Here is an 18,270-nt window from a genome sequence, read left to right on the forward strand (position 1 = left end):
GTGAGGAAGTCCGTGGATTGGTCAATTTGGACCAATCAGCGGGGGCTTAACGTAACGGCTCCGCGGACGTAACGTAACGGCTCCACGGATTGGTCCATTTCGTTCCGGGGACGACATGACATCATGATGTACCCGGAAGAATCAAATGGACAGTGACGTATCTCCAACGAGGCGTTTTGGGAAGGTATTTTCTGTGTTAGAGTTTTACTCGCTACATGGTGTACTTTGAGGGTTTTGACTCTGCACACCGTGTACATGCATAAAAACCTTCATAACACACAAGGGGACGGGTGATAACCGGAAAAGCATGACATGGGACCTTTAAGTAGAGTTTACGAGGTCTAGTTATAACTGAACTTATTAACATTAGGTTGATAACTAATGACAGCAGACCAAAGAATACTTGTCTTTGTATCAAAGAGGTTATGATGCATCAAAATATAAAAAATACAAAATATTTATATATATTTCCAACATTCTATGACTTTTTTCAGACTCTAAAATATGACTTAAAAATAAATATATATTTTTGACATGCTATATACTATGACCTTTCCTGCCACATACTATACTTATTACTTGCCTGATACTTTTAATAATGTATACTAGTTCAGATGTAAATACTAAGGTATGTCAGTAACGAGTAATAGTATAGGGTAATTCAAAAAAGTAAGTACTTGATCCCAATTCGGTAAATGTTTGCGTCCAAGCTATATATCATTATTATTATAGTAAGCTATTAATAGGTAACAGATTGGACTAGATCATATAGGGTGTTTCTGTGTGAAAGAATAACACAATGTTGAATAAACACAACTTGATATCAGTAATTTTATGGTGACTTGCAACAACAGAAAATATATCGACTCAAATTCCACTTATGTATAGAATCAGATTAAATAGAGCTGGGAATCAGGGAGTGTGGGTCTTGAAGTCCAGTCAGTCACGGTGAATCCGCAGATCCAGGGTTTAAAGAAAGGACTTCGGATCCCACTAAACAGACCCCAATTGATGTTAGAAAATGACTCAAAAAACACCAAGAACCCTCTTCAGACCGCTTTATTTTGAAGAAATCTGACTGAGGGCGCGGTGGTTGACTGTAAATGCTCGTGATCGAGAAGTCGTCAGTTTATGCCTCCAGCTCAAAGTCAAAGTACTGTGGGTCAAAGCAATGAATCCTAGTGTAGCCGTCCTCTCCTCCACTGGCGTAGCTGTGAACAGAGTGCAGGAGAACAGTGAGCAATGACTGATACACAACACTTAAAGGTCCCCTATGTGTTCTTCATCAATATATTATAGGTCTCAGATATACAGAACCTGTCTCTGAAGTGTTTGGCTCCAAACACCAAACAGATCATTGCAGCATTACCCATAATCCCCTCTGTTTCAGCCCTGTTTCTAAAGTGCTGATTCTCTGTCTGTTACTTTAGATGAAAATAAGGAGCCCCTCCCCACGCCCCTCTGAGAGAGATTTGGTTACAAAGAACTCAATGGAGCTCGAGGAGGAGATTCAGGTGATAAGGGGGGGGGGGGGTTACCTTGGTTGCTGATTGGCTAATGGTGACACAAGCCAACACATCGTTATGACATCATAAAGTGGCCAAAATCTGATCAGCTCATTTTCAGACAGGTTTTTATAGAAATGGATCAAAAAGAGAGAGAGAATCTTTGTTTCCTGAAACTTTCAGAGTCTCTTTCCACAGAGGGGACACATGTTGATGTAGAAGAGACATGAAGAAGAGGAGACACATGTTGATGTAGAGAGACATGAAGAAGAGGGACACATGTTGATGTAGAAGAGACATGAAGAAGAGGGGACACATGTTGATGAAGAAGAGACATGAAGAAGAGGGGACACATGTTGATGTAGAAAGAGACATGAAGAAGAGGGGACACATGTTGATGTAGAAGAGACATGAAGAAGAGGGGGACACATGTTGATGTAGAAGAGACATGAAGAAAGAAGAGGGGACACATGTTGATGTAGAAGAGACATTTAGAAGAGACATGAGAAGAGGGGACACATGTTGATGTAGAAGAGACATGAAGAAGAGGGGACACATGTTGATGTAGAAGAGACATGGAAGAAGAGGGACACATGTTGATGTAGAAGAGCACATGAAGAAGAGGGGACACATGTTGATGTAGAAGAGACATGAGAAGAGGGGACACATGTTGATGTAGAAGAGACATGAAGAAGAGGGGACACATGTTGATGTAGAAGAGACATGAAGAAGAGGGGACACATGTTGATGTAGAAGAGACATGAAGAAGAGGGGACACATGTTGATGTAGAAGAGACATGAAGAAGAGGGGGGACACATGTTGATGTAGAAGAGACATGAAGAAGAGGGGACACATGTTGATGTAGAAGAGACATGAAGAAGAGGGGACACATGTTGATGTAGAAGAGACATGAAGAGAGGGGACACTGTTGATGTAGAAGAGACACTGAAGGAAGAGGGTGACACATGTGATGTTTTAGAAGAGACATGAAGAAGAAGGGAGACACATGTATGAAAGAGGGGACACATGTTGATGAAGAAGAGACATGAAGAAGAGGGGACACATGTTGATGTAGAAGAGACATGAAGAAGAGGGGACACATGTTGATGTAGAAGAGACATGGAGAAGAGGGGACACATGTTGATGTAGAAGAGACATGAAGAAGAGGGGACACATGTTGATGTAAAAGAGACATGAGGAAGAGACATGAAGAAGAGGGGACACATGTTGATGTAGAAGAGACATGAAGAAGAGGGGACACATGTTGATGTAGAAGAGACATGAAGAAGAGGGGACACATGTTGATGTAGAAGAGACATGAAGAAGAGGGGACACATGTTGATGTAGAAGAGACATGAGAAGAGGGACACATGTTGATGTAGAAGAGACATGAAGAAGAGGGGACACATGTTGATGAGAAGAGACATGAAGAAGAGGGGACACATGTTGATGTAGAAGAGACATGAAGAAGAGGGGACACATGTGATGAGAGAGACATGAAGAAGAGGGGACACATGTTGATGAGAAGAGACATGAAGAAGAGGGGACACAATGTTGATGTAGAAGAGACATGAAGAAGAGGGGACACATGTTGATGTAGAAGAGACATGAAGAAGAGGGGACACATTGTTGATGAAGAAGAGACATGAAGAAGAGGGGACACATGTTGATGTAGAAGAGACCATGAGAAGAGGGGACACATGTTGATGTAGAGAAGTAAGAGAGGACATGAAGAAGAGGGGACACATGTTGATGTAGAAGAGACATGAAGAAGAGGGGACACATGTTGATGTAGAAGAGACATGAAGAAGAGGGGACACATGTTGATGTAAGAAGAGACATGAAGAAGAGGGGACACATGTTGATGTAGAAGAGACATGAAGAAGAGGGGACACATGTTGATGTAGAAGAGACATGAGAAGAGGGGACACATGTTGATGTAGAAGAGACATGAAGAAGAGGGGACACATGTTGATGTAGAAGAGACATGAAGAAGAGGGGACACATGTTGATTAGAAGAGACATGAAGAAGAGGGGACACATGTTGATGTAGAAGAGACATGGAGAAGAGGGGACACATGTTGATGTAAGAAGAGACATGAAGAAGAGGGGACACATGTTGATGTAGAAGAGACATGAAGAAGAGGGGACACATGTTGATGTAGAAGAGACATGGAAGAAGAGGGGACACATGTTGATGTAGAAGAGACATGAGAAGAGGGGACACATGTTGATGTAGAAGAGACCTGAAGAAGAGGGGACACATGTTGATGTAAGAAGAGACATGAAGAAGAGGGGGACACATGTTGATGTAGAAGAGACATGAAGAAGAGGGGACACATGTTGATGTAGAAGAGACATGGAAGAAGAGGGGACACATGTTGATGAAGAAGAGACATGAAGAAGAGGGGACACCATGTTGATGTAGAAGAGACATGAAGAAGAGGGGACACATTAGTATTGATGTATAGAAGAGACATGAAGAAGAGGGGACACATGTTGATGTAGAAGAGACATGAAGAAGAGGGGACACATGTTGATGTAGAAGAGACATGAAAGAGGGGACACATGTTGATGTAGAAGAGACATGAAGAGAGGGACACATGTTGATGTAAGAAGAGAACATGAAGAAGAGGGGACACATGTTGATGTAAGAAGAGACATGAAGAAGAGGGGACACATGTTGATGAAGAAGAGACATGAAGAAGAGGGGACACATGTTGATGTAGAAGAGACATGAAGAAGAGGGCACACATGGATGTAGAAGAGACATGAAGAAGAGGGGACACATGTTGATGTAGAAGAGACATGAAGAAGAGGGGACACATGTTGATGTAGAAGAGACATGAAGAAGAGGGGACCATGTTGATGTAGAAGAGACATGAAGAAGAGGGGACACATGTTGATGAAGAGACATGAAGAAGAGGGGACACATTGATGTAGAGAGACATGAAGAAGAGGGGACACATGTTGATGTAGAGAGACATGAAGAAGAGGGGACACATGTTGATGTAGAAGAGACATGAAGAAGAGGGGACACATGTTGATGTAGAAGAGACATGAAGAAGAGGGACACATGTTGATGTAGAAGAGACATGAAGAAGAGGGGGACACATGTTGATGTAGAAGAGACATGAAGAAGAGGGGACACATGTTGATGTAGAAGAGACATGAAGAAGAGGGACACATGTTGATGTAGAAGAGACATGAAGAAGAGGGGACACATGTTGATGTAGAAAGACATGAAGAAGAGGGGACACATGTTGATGTAGAAGAGACATGAAGAAGAGGGGACACATGTTGATGTAGAAGAGACATGAAGGAAGAGGGGACACATGTTGATGTAGAAGAGACATGGAAGAGAGGGGACACATGTTGATGTGAAGAGACATGAAGAAGAGGGGACACATGTGATGTAGAAGAAGACATGAAGAAAGGGGACACATGTTGATGTAGAAGAGACATGAAGAATAGGGGACACATGTTGATGTAGAAGAGACATGAAGAGAAGGGGACACATGTTGATGAAGAAGACATGAGAGAGGGGACACATGTTGATGTAGAAGAGACATGAAGAAGGGGGACACATGTTGATGTAGAAGAGACATGAAGAAGAGGGGACACATGTTGATGTAGAAGAGACATGAAGAAGAGGGGACACATGTTGTAGAAGAGACATGAAGAAGAGGGGACACATGTTGATGTGAAGAGACATGAAGAAGAGGGACCATGTTGATGTAGAAGAGACATGAAGAAGAGGGGACACATGTTGATGTAGAAGAGAGCATGGAGAAGAGGGGACACATGTTGATGTAGAGAGACATGGAAGAAGAGGGGACACATGTTGATGTAGAAGAGACATGAAGAAGAGGGGACACATGTTGATGAAGAAGAGACATGAAGAAGAGGGGACACATGTTGACGTAGAAGAGACATGAAGAAGAGGGGACACATGTTGATGTAGAAGAGACATGAAGAAGAGGGGACACATGTTGATGAAGAAGAGACATGAAGAAGAGGGGACACATGTTGATGTAGAAGAGACATGAAGAAGAGAGGGACACATGTTGATGTAAGAAGAGACATGAAGAAGAGGGGACACATGTTGATGTAGAAGAGACATGAAGAAGAGGGGACACATGTTGATGTAGAAGAGACATGAAAGAAGAGGGGACACATGTTGATGTAGAAGAGACATGAAGAAGAGGGGACACATGTTGATGTAGAAGAGACATGAAGAAGAGGGGACACATGTTGATGTAGAAGAGACATGAAGAAGAGGGGACACATGTTGATGAAGAAGAGACATGAAGAAGAGGGGACACATGTTGATGTAGAAGAGACATGAAGAAGAGGGGGACACATGTTGATGAAGAAGAGACATGAAGAAGAGGGGACACATGTTGATGTAGAAAAAGAATGAAGAAGAGGGGACACATGTTGATGTAGAAGAGACATGAAGAAGAGGGGACACATGTTGATGTAGAAGAGACATGGAAGAAGAGGGGGACACATGTTGATGATAGAAGAGACATGAAGAAGAGGGACACATGTTGATGTAGAAAGAGACATGAAGAAGAGGGGACACATGTTGATGTAGAAGAGACATGAAGAAGAGGGGACACATGTTGATGTAGAAGAGACATTGAAGAAGAGGGGACCACATGTTGATGTAGAAGAGACATGAAGAAGAGGGGACACATGTTGATGTAGAAGAGACATGAAGAAGAGGGGACACATGTTGATGTAGAAGAGACATGAAGAAGAGGGGGACACATGTTGATGTAGAAGAGACATGAAGAAGAGGGGACACATGTTGATTGAGAAGAGACATGAAGAAGAGGGGACACATGTTGATGTAGAAGAGACATGAAGAAGAGGGGACACATGTTGATGTAGAGGAGACATGAAGAAGAGGGGACACAGTTGATGTAGAAGAGACATGAAGAAGAGGGGACACATGTTGATGTAGAGGAGACATGAAGAAGAGGGGACACATGTTGATGTAGAAGAGACATGAAGAAGAGGGGACACATGTTGATGTAGAAGAGACATGAAGGAAGAGGGGACACATGTTGATGTAGAAGAGACATGAAGAAGAGGGGACACATGTTGATGTAGAGAGACATGAAGAAGAGGGGACACATGTTGATGTAGAAGAGACATGAAGAAGAGGGGACACATGTTGATGTAGAAGAGACATGAAGAAGAGGGACACATGTTGATGTAGAAGAGACATGAAGAAGAGGGGACACATGTTGATGTAGAAGAGACATGGAGAAGAGGGGACACATGTTGATGTAGAAGAGACATGAAGAAGAGGGGACACATGTTGATGTAGAAGAGACCCTTTAATTTACATAATATGTGACCTTTATAGTCAGTGGGTTTCCATGGCTGGTTCTTACCTCTTTCCATCAGGGTGGAACGCCACACAGTTAATGGGTCCGAAATGACCCTTGACTCGGCCGAACTCCTCTTCATAGCAAGCATGGAAGAACCTGAGGGGGGAGCGGGAAGCAAGGTTAGAGAATCGATCTGAATGAAATGGGACCACAGTAGGTTTAATCGCTTTAAGAGCTTTTACAAAACAAAGGGCCCCGAAGATAAACCGGTAAAAACACCTTTTTACGTAAATAAATCAGCGGCTCTGATATATCCAGACGACTGACGAGTAAAAACTCTCATCCAGGTGAAATACAGAGTTACAAATCAATCTAAATCTGGCTTGAACTGGATAAAATGTTAGTTCATGACAGCGTACCTTGTTTAAAATAGCAGATTTCTCTACGTTTGATAATGGTTACAAATATTAGGGATGCTAAGTATAACACGACAAATTCTTTAATACAAGTCTGGTCATTTTAATGCCAAAACGTTATGCATTTTACTTTTAATTTTGGGCATTCTTTAACTCACCTGGCCTCAAACTTTCCGATCCTGGTGGAGGTCGTGGTGACTTCCATGGCCTCCTGTCCACCTCCCATCACCACCTGAATCAAACGCACCATGCAGTGTTAACAGTTAGTGACGGTACTTTTTTTCCTCGTGCAGGGGTTGGGTCGTTTTTGCCAGTCATCTGTAGAAAGCTTAAAGGTCACCCATCATGCTATCTTTAGGCAATAGCACAGGTCTCAGATATATACAAATATATAAAAAACAGATCACCCATTCTAGCCATGCCTCATATCCCTCTATTTCACTTCCTGTTTCAAAAGTGCTGATTTGGGCTTTAAAAATAAATAAAAAGGAGGGTCTGAGCTCATGCGGGACCCGGCAGCTACTGTCTAAACTAAATACTGCCGTGATGAAACGCCATATCATGGATTATCAAGGATTAACTCTGAAACAGTCTGGAGCTCAAAGGCTTTCTCTCTTGCCGGTTATACCACAAGGTGAGTTCCTTTTTACTTCCTGCTTCTTCACACACATGCTCTCCAGTACAGGTTAGCTCTGAGTGTTAGCGATGCTAATGTAAACACCGACCATATTACGTCCAGAACAGTCGGCATTGTTTCTGATAGCAACGTTTCTGATCGGGCCGTGGGTCCACATTTCAGATGTTACGTCATATCGGACGCAAATCTGGATCAGCTCGTTGTACCCCGTTTTTAGAGATTTGGGTACGGAGGAAAAGAGAGAGGGTTTTATTTTCTGACGCTGCGTGAGTTCCCCGACACACCGGGGGGACATGTTTATGAATAAAAGACATCACAAAGGTGCATTTTACATGATAGGTCCCCTTTAAACCCGTTTGGCCTACATCAGCATCCTGTGCCGACAACATCACAGCACCAAATCCAACTGTTGGATGATTAATAGGCAATATAACAAAGTGCTTGTTAATGTCTCACAGTGTCTCACAGGCTTGCAACATTAATGGAATCACATTTCAGAAGATTTAAGCTGCACTGTGTGTCTAAAAGAAAACTAAAAAAGCACCATCACCACTACCTCTGCATCTTCTTGTTATCTAGCATAACTTACGTGATCCATGATGGGGGAGATGGCAGCAGAGTTGACGGGCCTCTCCGTCCTAAAGGTCTTGATGTGATCCATAGTAGCGGAGTCAAACAGCTGAGAGGAAACAAAGATGACAGCAGTATGTTACCCTGAGTCTCTAAGAGCTTGTGATGCAGCTCAGTGAACAGTGCGGTACCTTGGCGGTGTTGTCCTTGGAGGCGCTGATGAACATGGTGAGGTCCAATGACGTCTGGAGGTCGTTGATCTGCTTGGTGTGCTCCTTGACCTTCTTCAGGATCTCTCCATCCTGACCACAAACACCAACAAACATTTAAGATCGACAATAAAAAAAAACAGGTGCATTTTCAGCCAAGCTTTGTCTGCAATCTCACATTAATGTGCTTCATATTTAAAGCGCGTTGAGCACCAGGAGAAGCGCTTTATGAATCACATTATTATATTCTTACACACTTCAATATATTAAGACATTGCTTTCTGAAAAAACAAAACATTGTTGTTGTTACTGCAGCTCACGCCACAGGAAGTGTGTTTTCCCCACCTTGGCGCTGAACTGGTTGAACTCTCCGTTCTCATGTCCTGCGATGACGAACTCTCCCAGAGGCCCCCACGCAGCGCTGGTGATCTTATGGTCGTTGCACGGTATCGACTGGTAGGGCTGGTTGTCCTCTGCACAAATGATTATTAGCATTATGATAGCACTGGGCAGCGTTGAAGCTGATCAACACACTCTCCCTCAGAAGATAAATACACCAGATGGCTCAGAAAGTGTTCAGTTAAATGTAGGGATGGGTAGCGAGCCCCGGTATTAAACGGGCCCCGGGGCTGATTATTAAAGACCGCGGTACCGTTAAGCTCCGACGTTATCGGTACTGGAGACATGTCATGTGTATTATTGCTACATAAACATTATATTGCAGTCTTAGTGTCGCCAACTCCGTTTCTAATGTGCAAAAATTAAAATAAAATGCGTCTATGATGTATTTTCGATCTTTCCAATCCAGACGAGATCTCTCTCCCGCCTGTGTGCGAGGGGGCGGGGCAGTTACACACACAGCTGCTACATGCAGCAACACACACACACACACACACACACACACACTGCGGAGATGGCGGAGAGAACGCTCTCCGAGGTGTGATTAAACTTTACCCGTCTCGATGTGGAGAATACTTGTTACCATAAGTGCAATAACAGTTTCAGCATGTAAGGGCGGTAACACGAGCAATTTGTCTAAACATTTAGCAAAAGTGCTCCACATCCAGACGGAGGAATGCACCGGGTTCCACTGTCTTTCTAGCAGCTCTGTAGCCCCGTCCACGAGTAACGTTTCCACGTCAGGTGTTATGTATGCTAGCAGCAACACACGGAGTTAACTCCATTATACAAACATGGGTTAATGATTAGAGGAAACTGAGTTATTTATTTAGTTAAAGTTTCAGCTATTCTGTTTACAGTTCTGTCATCACATTATTTAATACGATTTGTTAAAACGTTGTTGTTTCTTTTGATGTGAAATATTATGTATTTTATTTAAATAAAAAGCAATGTTAGTTTTGTTCACAATGTGTTTAGTTAGTTTACCTTATTTTGTTCTCCAAAACAACCGATAAGAGTACCGTTAAAAGACCGGATCGATAACCGGTATTGATCAAAGTAGTAGTACCGTTAAAACCTTAACGATAAAATTCAATATTTGCACAGAAGAAACATCATTGTGTTTGTAACAGGAGCACATAACGAGAGAAGAAACATTTGTTACGGTCAATAGTTATAGGAAGGTGCGAAAGTCCACAGTCTGACTAAATGCAGCTGCCGTGTTCCCTTAGTCTAGCAGACACCGACTTCCTGATAAACTAATGAAGGTGGCAGTAACAGACACGTGCACGTACCAATCTGCTGCGGGTCCCTCAGGTCGAAGAAGTTCAGGAAGCACTGGTAACCCATCTGCTTGTCTGTGGAGAACATGATGATGTTCCCGCTGTAGTCGAAGCCACACGTCCTGACCGCTGAGTTGGTTTCCAGCAGAGCCAGCTGTTTACCTGAGAGACACATGGGGGGGGGTGGGGGGGGGGTGTGAGGATCAACAAACTCAAACTACTGGAGGCTATGCAACGAAAAGTCACATAACTGACTTTAGGAGAATTAATAAACACTTTGTTTCACTGCAGCTTCTCTCACTCACCGGTCTGACAGTCCCACAGTCGACAGCTGTTGTCGGCTGATCCTGTCAAGACATTCTTAGTGTCCCCTGAGAGCAGATAGGTTAAGGAACCCAACATAAGATAGGATAAACCTGTATTAATCTCCATAGGGACATTCAGGTGTTAGCTATACAGGTGAAACAAAATATGTCCTCTAGTGCGGCCATATATACACTGTATGTCCTTAGGTACATTAATGCAAGTTGTACAAGGTTACCATTGGGTCACGCCTTGGTTCTGTAACACGTATGCCTCACAAAGCATCACATACATGCAAACCCAACATATATTAGTTACAGATTAAACAAGTTTAGTTCTTGGAAAAGGATACAGTCACAGTCCACACACCACACGGCTCCTGTGTGTCCATTGTAGGTGCCGAGCCGCTCTCCGTTCACCGAGTACCACACGTTGGTGACCTACAGCGACACACAGCACAACGGAGTTTACCAAACCAAACCAGAAGGTGTAATAATATCATGGCACGACACATTTCATGGATTATCATCTTACTGTGTCTTTAGCGACAGAGAAGAGCAGGTCTCCTTCTCTGTTGTACTTTATCTGAGTGATGGACCTCTCGTGGCCCTGGAGCAGGATGGGTCTCTGTGGGGAGAGCAGGTTATGGAGTGTTACACAAAACGTAGGTCAAATGTCAATGAAAAAATACAAGATTTATTAATAAAGAAAAACGGATAGTGGAAAACCAAACTATTTGGACTTCCACAGCAAAAACAGGAAGAGAACAATTATATAATGTATGCAGATTTGCAAATAGTTGATCTGTTTACCGGCACAGCAACCTTTAGATATTTAGAAAAATACCTATAAGCTGTTCTCTTGTATGTATAACCTATATCTTCTTTTAATTACAAAATGTGTTCATTCATTGTAATATCATGTACAACGTTATATTAACATGTTAGTTAAGTGGCTTTTAGTACCTTAATATTAAAACTTGTAATACGTACACATGTTTAAAAAACAACAACATTGTACTATGAACATTTGTCTTCTGTATCTTCATTTATTGTAATATAATGTACACCAGTACAGCTCAAACGGCTTTGACAAATGACTTAATATCAGTAAAAGTAATATAATAATAGTGTATTTATATGATATTGGTAAAAGTATTATAATAATACATTTTATTTAGAGAGAGCTTGTTAAAAATGTATTAAACGACACTTTACGTGTACATGTTAAGATACGTAAAATCCATGTACTTTAAACATGGTGATTTAAATCAACCCTGATCATCAACACGCAGCTAACAGCAGCTCTGATGTTAACGGAGGCTAACTGGAAGCTAACGTTAGCCAGGGTGGATATGCTAACTGAACCGGGGCTAACTTTCTCCTCAAACAGAAAGTCTAGAATTCCGATCGACATATAAAACGTAGGAGATGGTCATAAAGAAATATACTAACCATTTTTGTCAGCTAAGCGTCTCGCGTAAAGAGCGAAAAGATGAACACCATGGATGTAAAATAAGAACACTCGTGTTTCAGGCGCCGGAGCCGCGGCGGAAGAGGAAGGTGACGTACTTCCGGCGAACAACGGCAAAAAGGAGTTATTGCGCCCCCTGGTGTAACACTCCAGTAGCGGTTAGAAAAAAATGGACAGAAATATTCGATATTACTTGTTAGACGCTTTTATCCAAAGCGACTTACATACTCAATACTGTGGGCAATCCCCATAGGAGCAATTTGGGGAGACGTGTCTTAGGGACACAACGACATGCTGACTGCAGTGGGGTTTGAACCTGTGCTCCCCCTGATCCAAACACCAACGAACTAATCCACTGAGCCACAGCCTGAAATATTTAGAAAAATAAGAAACACATTCAAAGATACCAGGAGGCAACAGCAGAAGGTGAGAAAAATAGAGCTAAGTATAAAAAATAGAGACATTCATTTTCATACAATCTTTACATTTTACGGGGATTTAGAAGCGAATTTAGATTGATTAATTGATGGTAAAGCACTAAATAGGCTGCTCAAACTACTAGCTTATTTATTATGAACGAGCCTACACTTTAAAATAGGGAATTCTGAGTTAGAAATACCACATTTTTAGTTATTTTGACACAATGAACACTTTTAGTTACATGTCTTGTTACATAAGAATAGATCATATTTGTTAAGTGTTATTATGGGAGAATTCTTCTTCTTGTGGTACTGCTGGCCTATTAGGCCCATATTGAACAAAGCATATTGAGACCAAAACTCATGTACAACAACTTCCTTACAATAAATAAGCACTTGTTATTAGAGGGTTATTGAGGAACTAATGGCCTAGTACTTGTGGAATATGGTCATATAGAATAACGCATTAATAATTGCTTAATACTGACATTACATCACTTGTTAGACGCTTTTATCCAAAGCGACTTACATACTCAATACTGTGGGCAATCCCCACAGGAGCAATTTGGGGTGAAGTGTCTCAGGGACACAACGACATGCTGACTGCAGTGGGGTTTGAACCTGTGCTCCCCTGATCCGAACTTCAACGCACTAGCCCACTGCGCCACAGCCTCCCTATACTGAGCAATAAAGAGCCAATATACTGCTAACACGACGGTGAATATGTGTACCTTAATATAAAGTGTTACCACATTTTCTGTGCAGCTTGTGTATTTCTTATCAATAAAAGTCTAAACAGGGGTCTGATGGGCAACACCTTGAGTTGGAATGTTAGTCGCTTTGGGGAAAAGCGTCCAACAAGTGACATGTAATGTAAAAGTCAACAAGATCAATCAACCAGCAACACAATATACACTGTTACATCCTTTATTAACAAGAAACAAAAATATACAGGGCCAGATAAAAGTACTGCAAAAGACAAAATAAGGAAACATCTTTGGTTCCTTCTCACGGTCACTGAACCCCCCCCCCCCCCCCACACAGGAGCAGAGAAACAGTGAGCCGTTGGAAAATGAGTCGATGTCTTGTTAACAATGCTACATATTAATTAATACATAAGAATGTCTGAAGATAAACTGACATGTCAAACTACAATTCAAAAGGCCAATAACATTTCCTTATTCCCATATGGCTCAGCCACTGCTCCTTGGAAAGTATTACGCTCAGCTGAGGCGATAACAAGGTTTAATAATCCTACGGTTCTGCTGTGAGACATGTCGCCGGTGTATTACATCCATGCAGGACAGTGGAGATGATGAGTTTACATTCTCAGCTAAGTGCTTGTCGAGTTGCGACTGCCACAGAGTGAAGACCAAAAGGCAAGCGTTGCATAGAGGTCCTCGAACATTCTCTGGTTGAAACCTGATTACACGCTACTGCAATTATCAGGGCTGGGAGGAGACAATCGTAGCCACACACACTTCAAGTGGTCTGGAAGAAAGGCATGAAATTAGAAGCTATGAATTACACACCTTCCAAACACATTGGGAGAGGAGGACATACACACACACACACACCTAACAACAAGTGATCTTCGAGAGGCTAGGAATGAAACATTTGGTCCTAAAAGTAACACGAATATAAATGAATAAAAAACAGGTTTATTTTTAGTGGTGCTCTGTAAGATACATACATTTAAATAATGATTAAACAATAAATACAGAACACACAAACACAGCGGAAATGAATAAGTGTGATGCAAACAAGAAAACATTTTCCCTCAAATGGCCGACAAGCAAGAACTGGAAACTTGTCAAATAATGAAAAAAACAAACTCAAATGCCCTTTAATAATTGTGTAGAATCCTATATTATTTCTGTTATAATTTGGATTGGCTGGAGACATTCTTTACTTCATATTAAAGTAAAGAACTGGAAGAAAAATATGAAATTAGAAGCTCTGACTCACACCTTCCAAAACACATTGAGAGAGGAGGATGCAAAAGGACCTGAGGGGCCACACACACACACAGATGACCTCTCGTCACATTCCTACTTAGCACGCGTCCTCTCAAGCAGCACTGTTGTCAAAAAGGGAATGTGTAGTTGTACAGCAAAACACAGAGGGAGTCGGTGCAACTGAAATGCACACTGATAGTTTGATAAGATATTACTGCAGCCTTCATATGAACTTGGAAGTCAAGTTGGAGAAAGATAACAAAACTTGAAAACGTCGCCTATTAATATATTTATGTTTTGATTCAATGAAGTGAAGGTGGTGTACTGGAAGCCATGTTTCCATACACAACCAGCAGCATGGTGTAGCTAATGGAACCTGCCTGTGGGAATTAAAAAGAGTAATGCATGGATTTGGGGGAGAAATAAGTTTGTGTAAATGCTTTGACTAAACAGTGATCTTAACGAGGGGTCTTCACAGTAATTGAGCTATGTGACAGATGAGGCATTTTCTCATCACCGTCCTAAAGCCTGCAGTGCATGCTGGGAGGACACAAGTTAAGCTTGCTTTCTGATCTGTTTCTGGACCAGTGTTTAACTTCAGCTTCTTCCAGCGGAGGAGGAAGCGGGGGGGGCTTATTGTAGGGGGTTTTGAGGCTGCTTTGCTTCATTCCTGCACAGCGACAGGCAGAGGCTTTGCTTCCTCTCGCAGAGAGTCTGTGTCCAGGTGTGGCTCACAGTGGCAGGAGTGGGAGCAGGGGGGGGCGTCCGGGGCAGGGAGAGAGTCCGTGGGGGGGGGGAGGGGGGGAGTCCGTCCCTGGGGTTGAGGGAGGGGCTCCTACAGCGCCACTTTCTGGACAACTGAGGTTCTGCACCTTCTTGTTGAGCTCGTTGCGCTCGACCTTCAGAGCCCGACGCAGCTTCTCCAGACGCTGGACCTTACCCTGCAGGGCCTCGAAGTCACGGTCACGCACCGATTTCTGTACCAAACACACACGAATACAAAATTATAAAAAAAGTCAGATTTCTGCAGGTCAACTCACTATAAACACTAATATTAGGTTTATAATTTGTTGTTATATCACTGTTCATGTTTTATTGTTTTTACATATTTTAATTATGTTCCTCATTTGTAATTGTGATTTCTTTGTCATACAAGCATGAATGGTGCTATATAAATAAAGTTTATTATTTACATTTCCAATCACAGTTCCAACATGATCCGAATCACAGGAGAAATTGAGCTTTGTATCAGTCGCTCCATTTTTTACTATATTAAACAACACATGAACCCAAAATGTGTGTGTGCAGACAATGCTGTAACTTTAAAGGGGACCTATCATGCAAAATGCACTTTGTGATGTCTTCTCTACATAACCATGTGTCCCCGGTGTGTCGGGGAACTCACGCAGCGTCAGAAAATAAAACCCTCTCTCTTTTCCTCCGTACCCAAATCTCTAAAAATGGGGCTACAACGGAGCTGATCCAGATTTGCCTCCGATATGACGTAATATCTGAAATGTGGACCCACGGCCCAATCAGAAACGTTGCTATCAGAAACAATGCCCGACTGTTTTGGACGTAATATGGTCGGTGTTTACATTAGCATCGCTAACACTCAGAGCTAACCTGTACTGGAGAGCATGTGTGTGAAGAAGCAGGAAGTAAAAAGGAACTCACCTTGTGGTATAACCGGCAAGAGAGAAAGCCTTTGAGCTCCAAACTGTTTCAGAGAGAATCCTTGATAATCCATGATATGGCGTTTCATCACGGCAGCATTTAGTTTAGACAGTAGCTGCCGGGTCCCGCATGTTTTTTATATATTTTTATTAGGGCTGTCAGTCGATTAAAATAGTTAATGTGCGATTAATCGCAAATTAATCGCACATTTTTTATCTGTTCTAAATGTACCTTAGAGGAATATTTTTCAAGTTTTTAATACTCTTATCAACATGTGAGTGGACAAATATGCTTTATGCTAATGTTTATTATCATTTGAACAATGACAAATATTCTCATGAATATTAAACACAACAACCTGTGTGTGTGTGTGTGTGTGTGTGTGTGTGTGTGTGTGTGTGTGTGTGTGTGTGTGTGTGTGTGTGTGTGTGTGTGTGTGTGTGTGTGTGTGATGGATCGTTGGAGCTATGTGCAACTCAAGGCATATGCTCGAACGGGAGCTGCCTGGACGCTGCAATCATGTTGCGCACTATCCGTGCTGAGTGTGCTGACTTCTCGTACAATGTCCCACTGTCTGGCTTCCTGCATAAAGTCAAGTGCTCGGCGCAGTTGTGGCGAAATGTCGCTCCTCTGTTTTCATTTAAACAGCTCCTTATATCCGTTAGCGCAGCTAGCTAGCACCAGATGCTAACAACAGCAATACACGTAAGGTCTCTCTCTCGCTCGCTCGGGCCACACATACACACACCCTCCCGGTCCTCCCAACAGCCAGTCGGTGCCTGCCGGTGAGCGTGGAAGTGTGGTCTGCCACAAGCGGGCGGCAGGAGCGGGGCTGTCAGCATCAGCTTGTAGATGGTATTTTAAACTCGATGCTCTGAAACTACGGGGCGACCGAGGACAAAAAATACACATGCGTTAATCGCGTTAAAATAATTAGTGGCGTTAATTTTTTTTTTGCGTTAACTTGACAGCCCTAATTTTTATATATCTGAGACCTATGCTATTGCCTAAAAATAGCATGATAGGTGACCTTTAAGTTAATTAATGCTAATTGATTTGTCTTTAATAAATCAAATACGCTGGTTAAAAGGGATTTCTACTTTTTCTAGATGCAGCCGAGTTAAGGCAACAGGAGTATTTATGAAACTGCATAACAGTTTTGGCAGCTAGAAGATATACAAGCACTAAAGTAACACTAGAGTTGAAGTTAGGACTTTTCATGAGCTCCGTGATGCTGGAGGACAGGAGTTAAAGTTCCCCAAAATATATACCACACTGACCAATTCTATTCAGTGTAAAGAAGCATTTCTGTTCAGTTTGACAATAAAAACCAATGAACTGCCGTACCTCCTCTGCCATCTCCAGCAGAGCCTTGTTGCTGCTCTCCCACCTGGACCGGTACATGGCCGTCTCCTTCTCCAGCTTCTTGATCTTTTTAGTCATCTGTTAGAGGAAACAAGACGGTCACACCCAGCTACAGGTAAACACAAATCACCCCCCCCTCCATCTTACACTCCCCCAGACCCCTCACCTTCTCCATCTCCTGTTTGAACGTGGTGAAGACCTCGTTGCTCTTGGACAAAGTGCTCTGAAACTCTTCAAACTTCTCCGTGTACAGTGACAGCTGCAACGACAGGTTTGATCATGTTAGGATGCAATAATAACAAAGAGCCAATCACAGTGGAGTTATTAAAGCAGGAGCAAAGACTGATGGGAAACCTGCTGCTTGAGGTGGACTTCCTGCTGCTTCATCAGCTCACACATCCTCTGAGACTCCACCGCTTCTTTCAGCAGCTGAGGAGACGAGGGGAAATAATCAGGACATTAAAGCATAACATCAGGACGTGTATTGTGTAAAGTGTGAGTGTCTTTAAGTGGATCCTTACGAAGTGTTTCTCTCTGTCGTGGCGCTCCTCCGACTCCTTCAGCAGCTCCTGGGCCTGCTGCAGCTTGGCGTCCACCAGCTGCTGCTGCAGGTCTTTGTGCTTCACCACTTTGTCTATGTGCTGGGGTCAGAGGGATAAAGAGCCTGTCACACATCTCGTCTTCATCAACATGTGTCCCCTCTTCTTCAT

At 42.5% G+C, this 18,270-nt stretch overlaps 2 protein-coding genes across 2 annotated transcripts; both read right to left on the reverse strand.

Moving 5' to 3' along the window:
* Positions 1-817: 817 nt before the first annotated feature.
* On the reverse strand, positions 818-12,254 carry eif3i (eukaryotic translation initiation factor 3, subunit I). The gene is made up of 11 exons (XM_034197069.1): positions 12,123-12,254; positions 11,203-11,295; positions 11,021-11,108; positions 10,671-10,736; positions 10,378-10,527; positions 9,029-9,156; positions 8,666-8,776; positions 8,494-8,583; positions 7,426-7,499; positions 6,915-7,007; positions 818-1,211 (listed from the first exon to the last, which is right to left on the reverse strand). Exons 1-11 carry the CDS (start codon positions 12,123-12,125, stop codon positions 1,130-1,132), a joined length of 978 nt encoding a protein of 325 aa, XP_034052960.1. The 5' UTR covers positions 12,126-12,254; the 3' UTR covers positions 818-1,129.
* A 1,217-nt stretch (positions 12,255-13,471) lies between these two features.
* txlna (taxilin alpha) lies at positions 13,472-18,201 on the reverse strand (the record flags this gene model as incomplete). Its single annotated transcript, XM_034197061.1, is given in 6 exon segments — positions 13,472-15,314; positions 15,316-15,495; positions 17,543-17,638; positions 17,727-17,819; positions 17,915-17,989; positions 18,082-18,201. Coding segments are annotated over 6 exon segments (696 nt in total), but the record flags the coding sequence as incomplete, so codon positions are not given.
* Between the last annotated feature and the right edge of the window lie 69 nt (positions 18,202-18,270).

The sequence above is a fragment of the Gymnodraco acuticeps genome, unplaced genomic scaffold (genome assembly GCF_902827175.1).
Source record: "Gymnodraco acuticeps unplaced genomic scaffold, fGymAcu1.1, whole genome shotgun sequence".
NCBI classification, from domain to species: Eukaryota; Metazoa; Chordata; class Actinopteri; order Perciformes; family Bathydraconidae; genus Gymnodraco; species Gymnodraco acuticeps.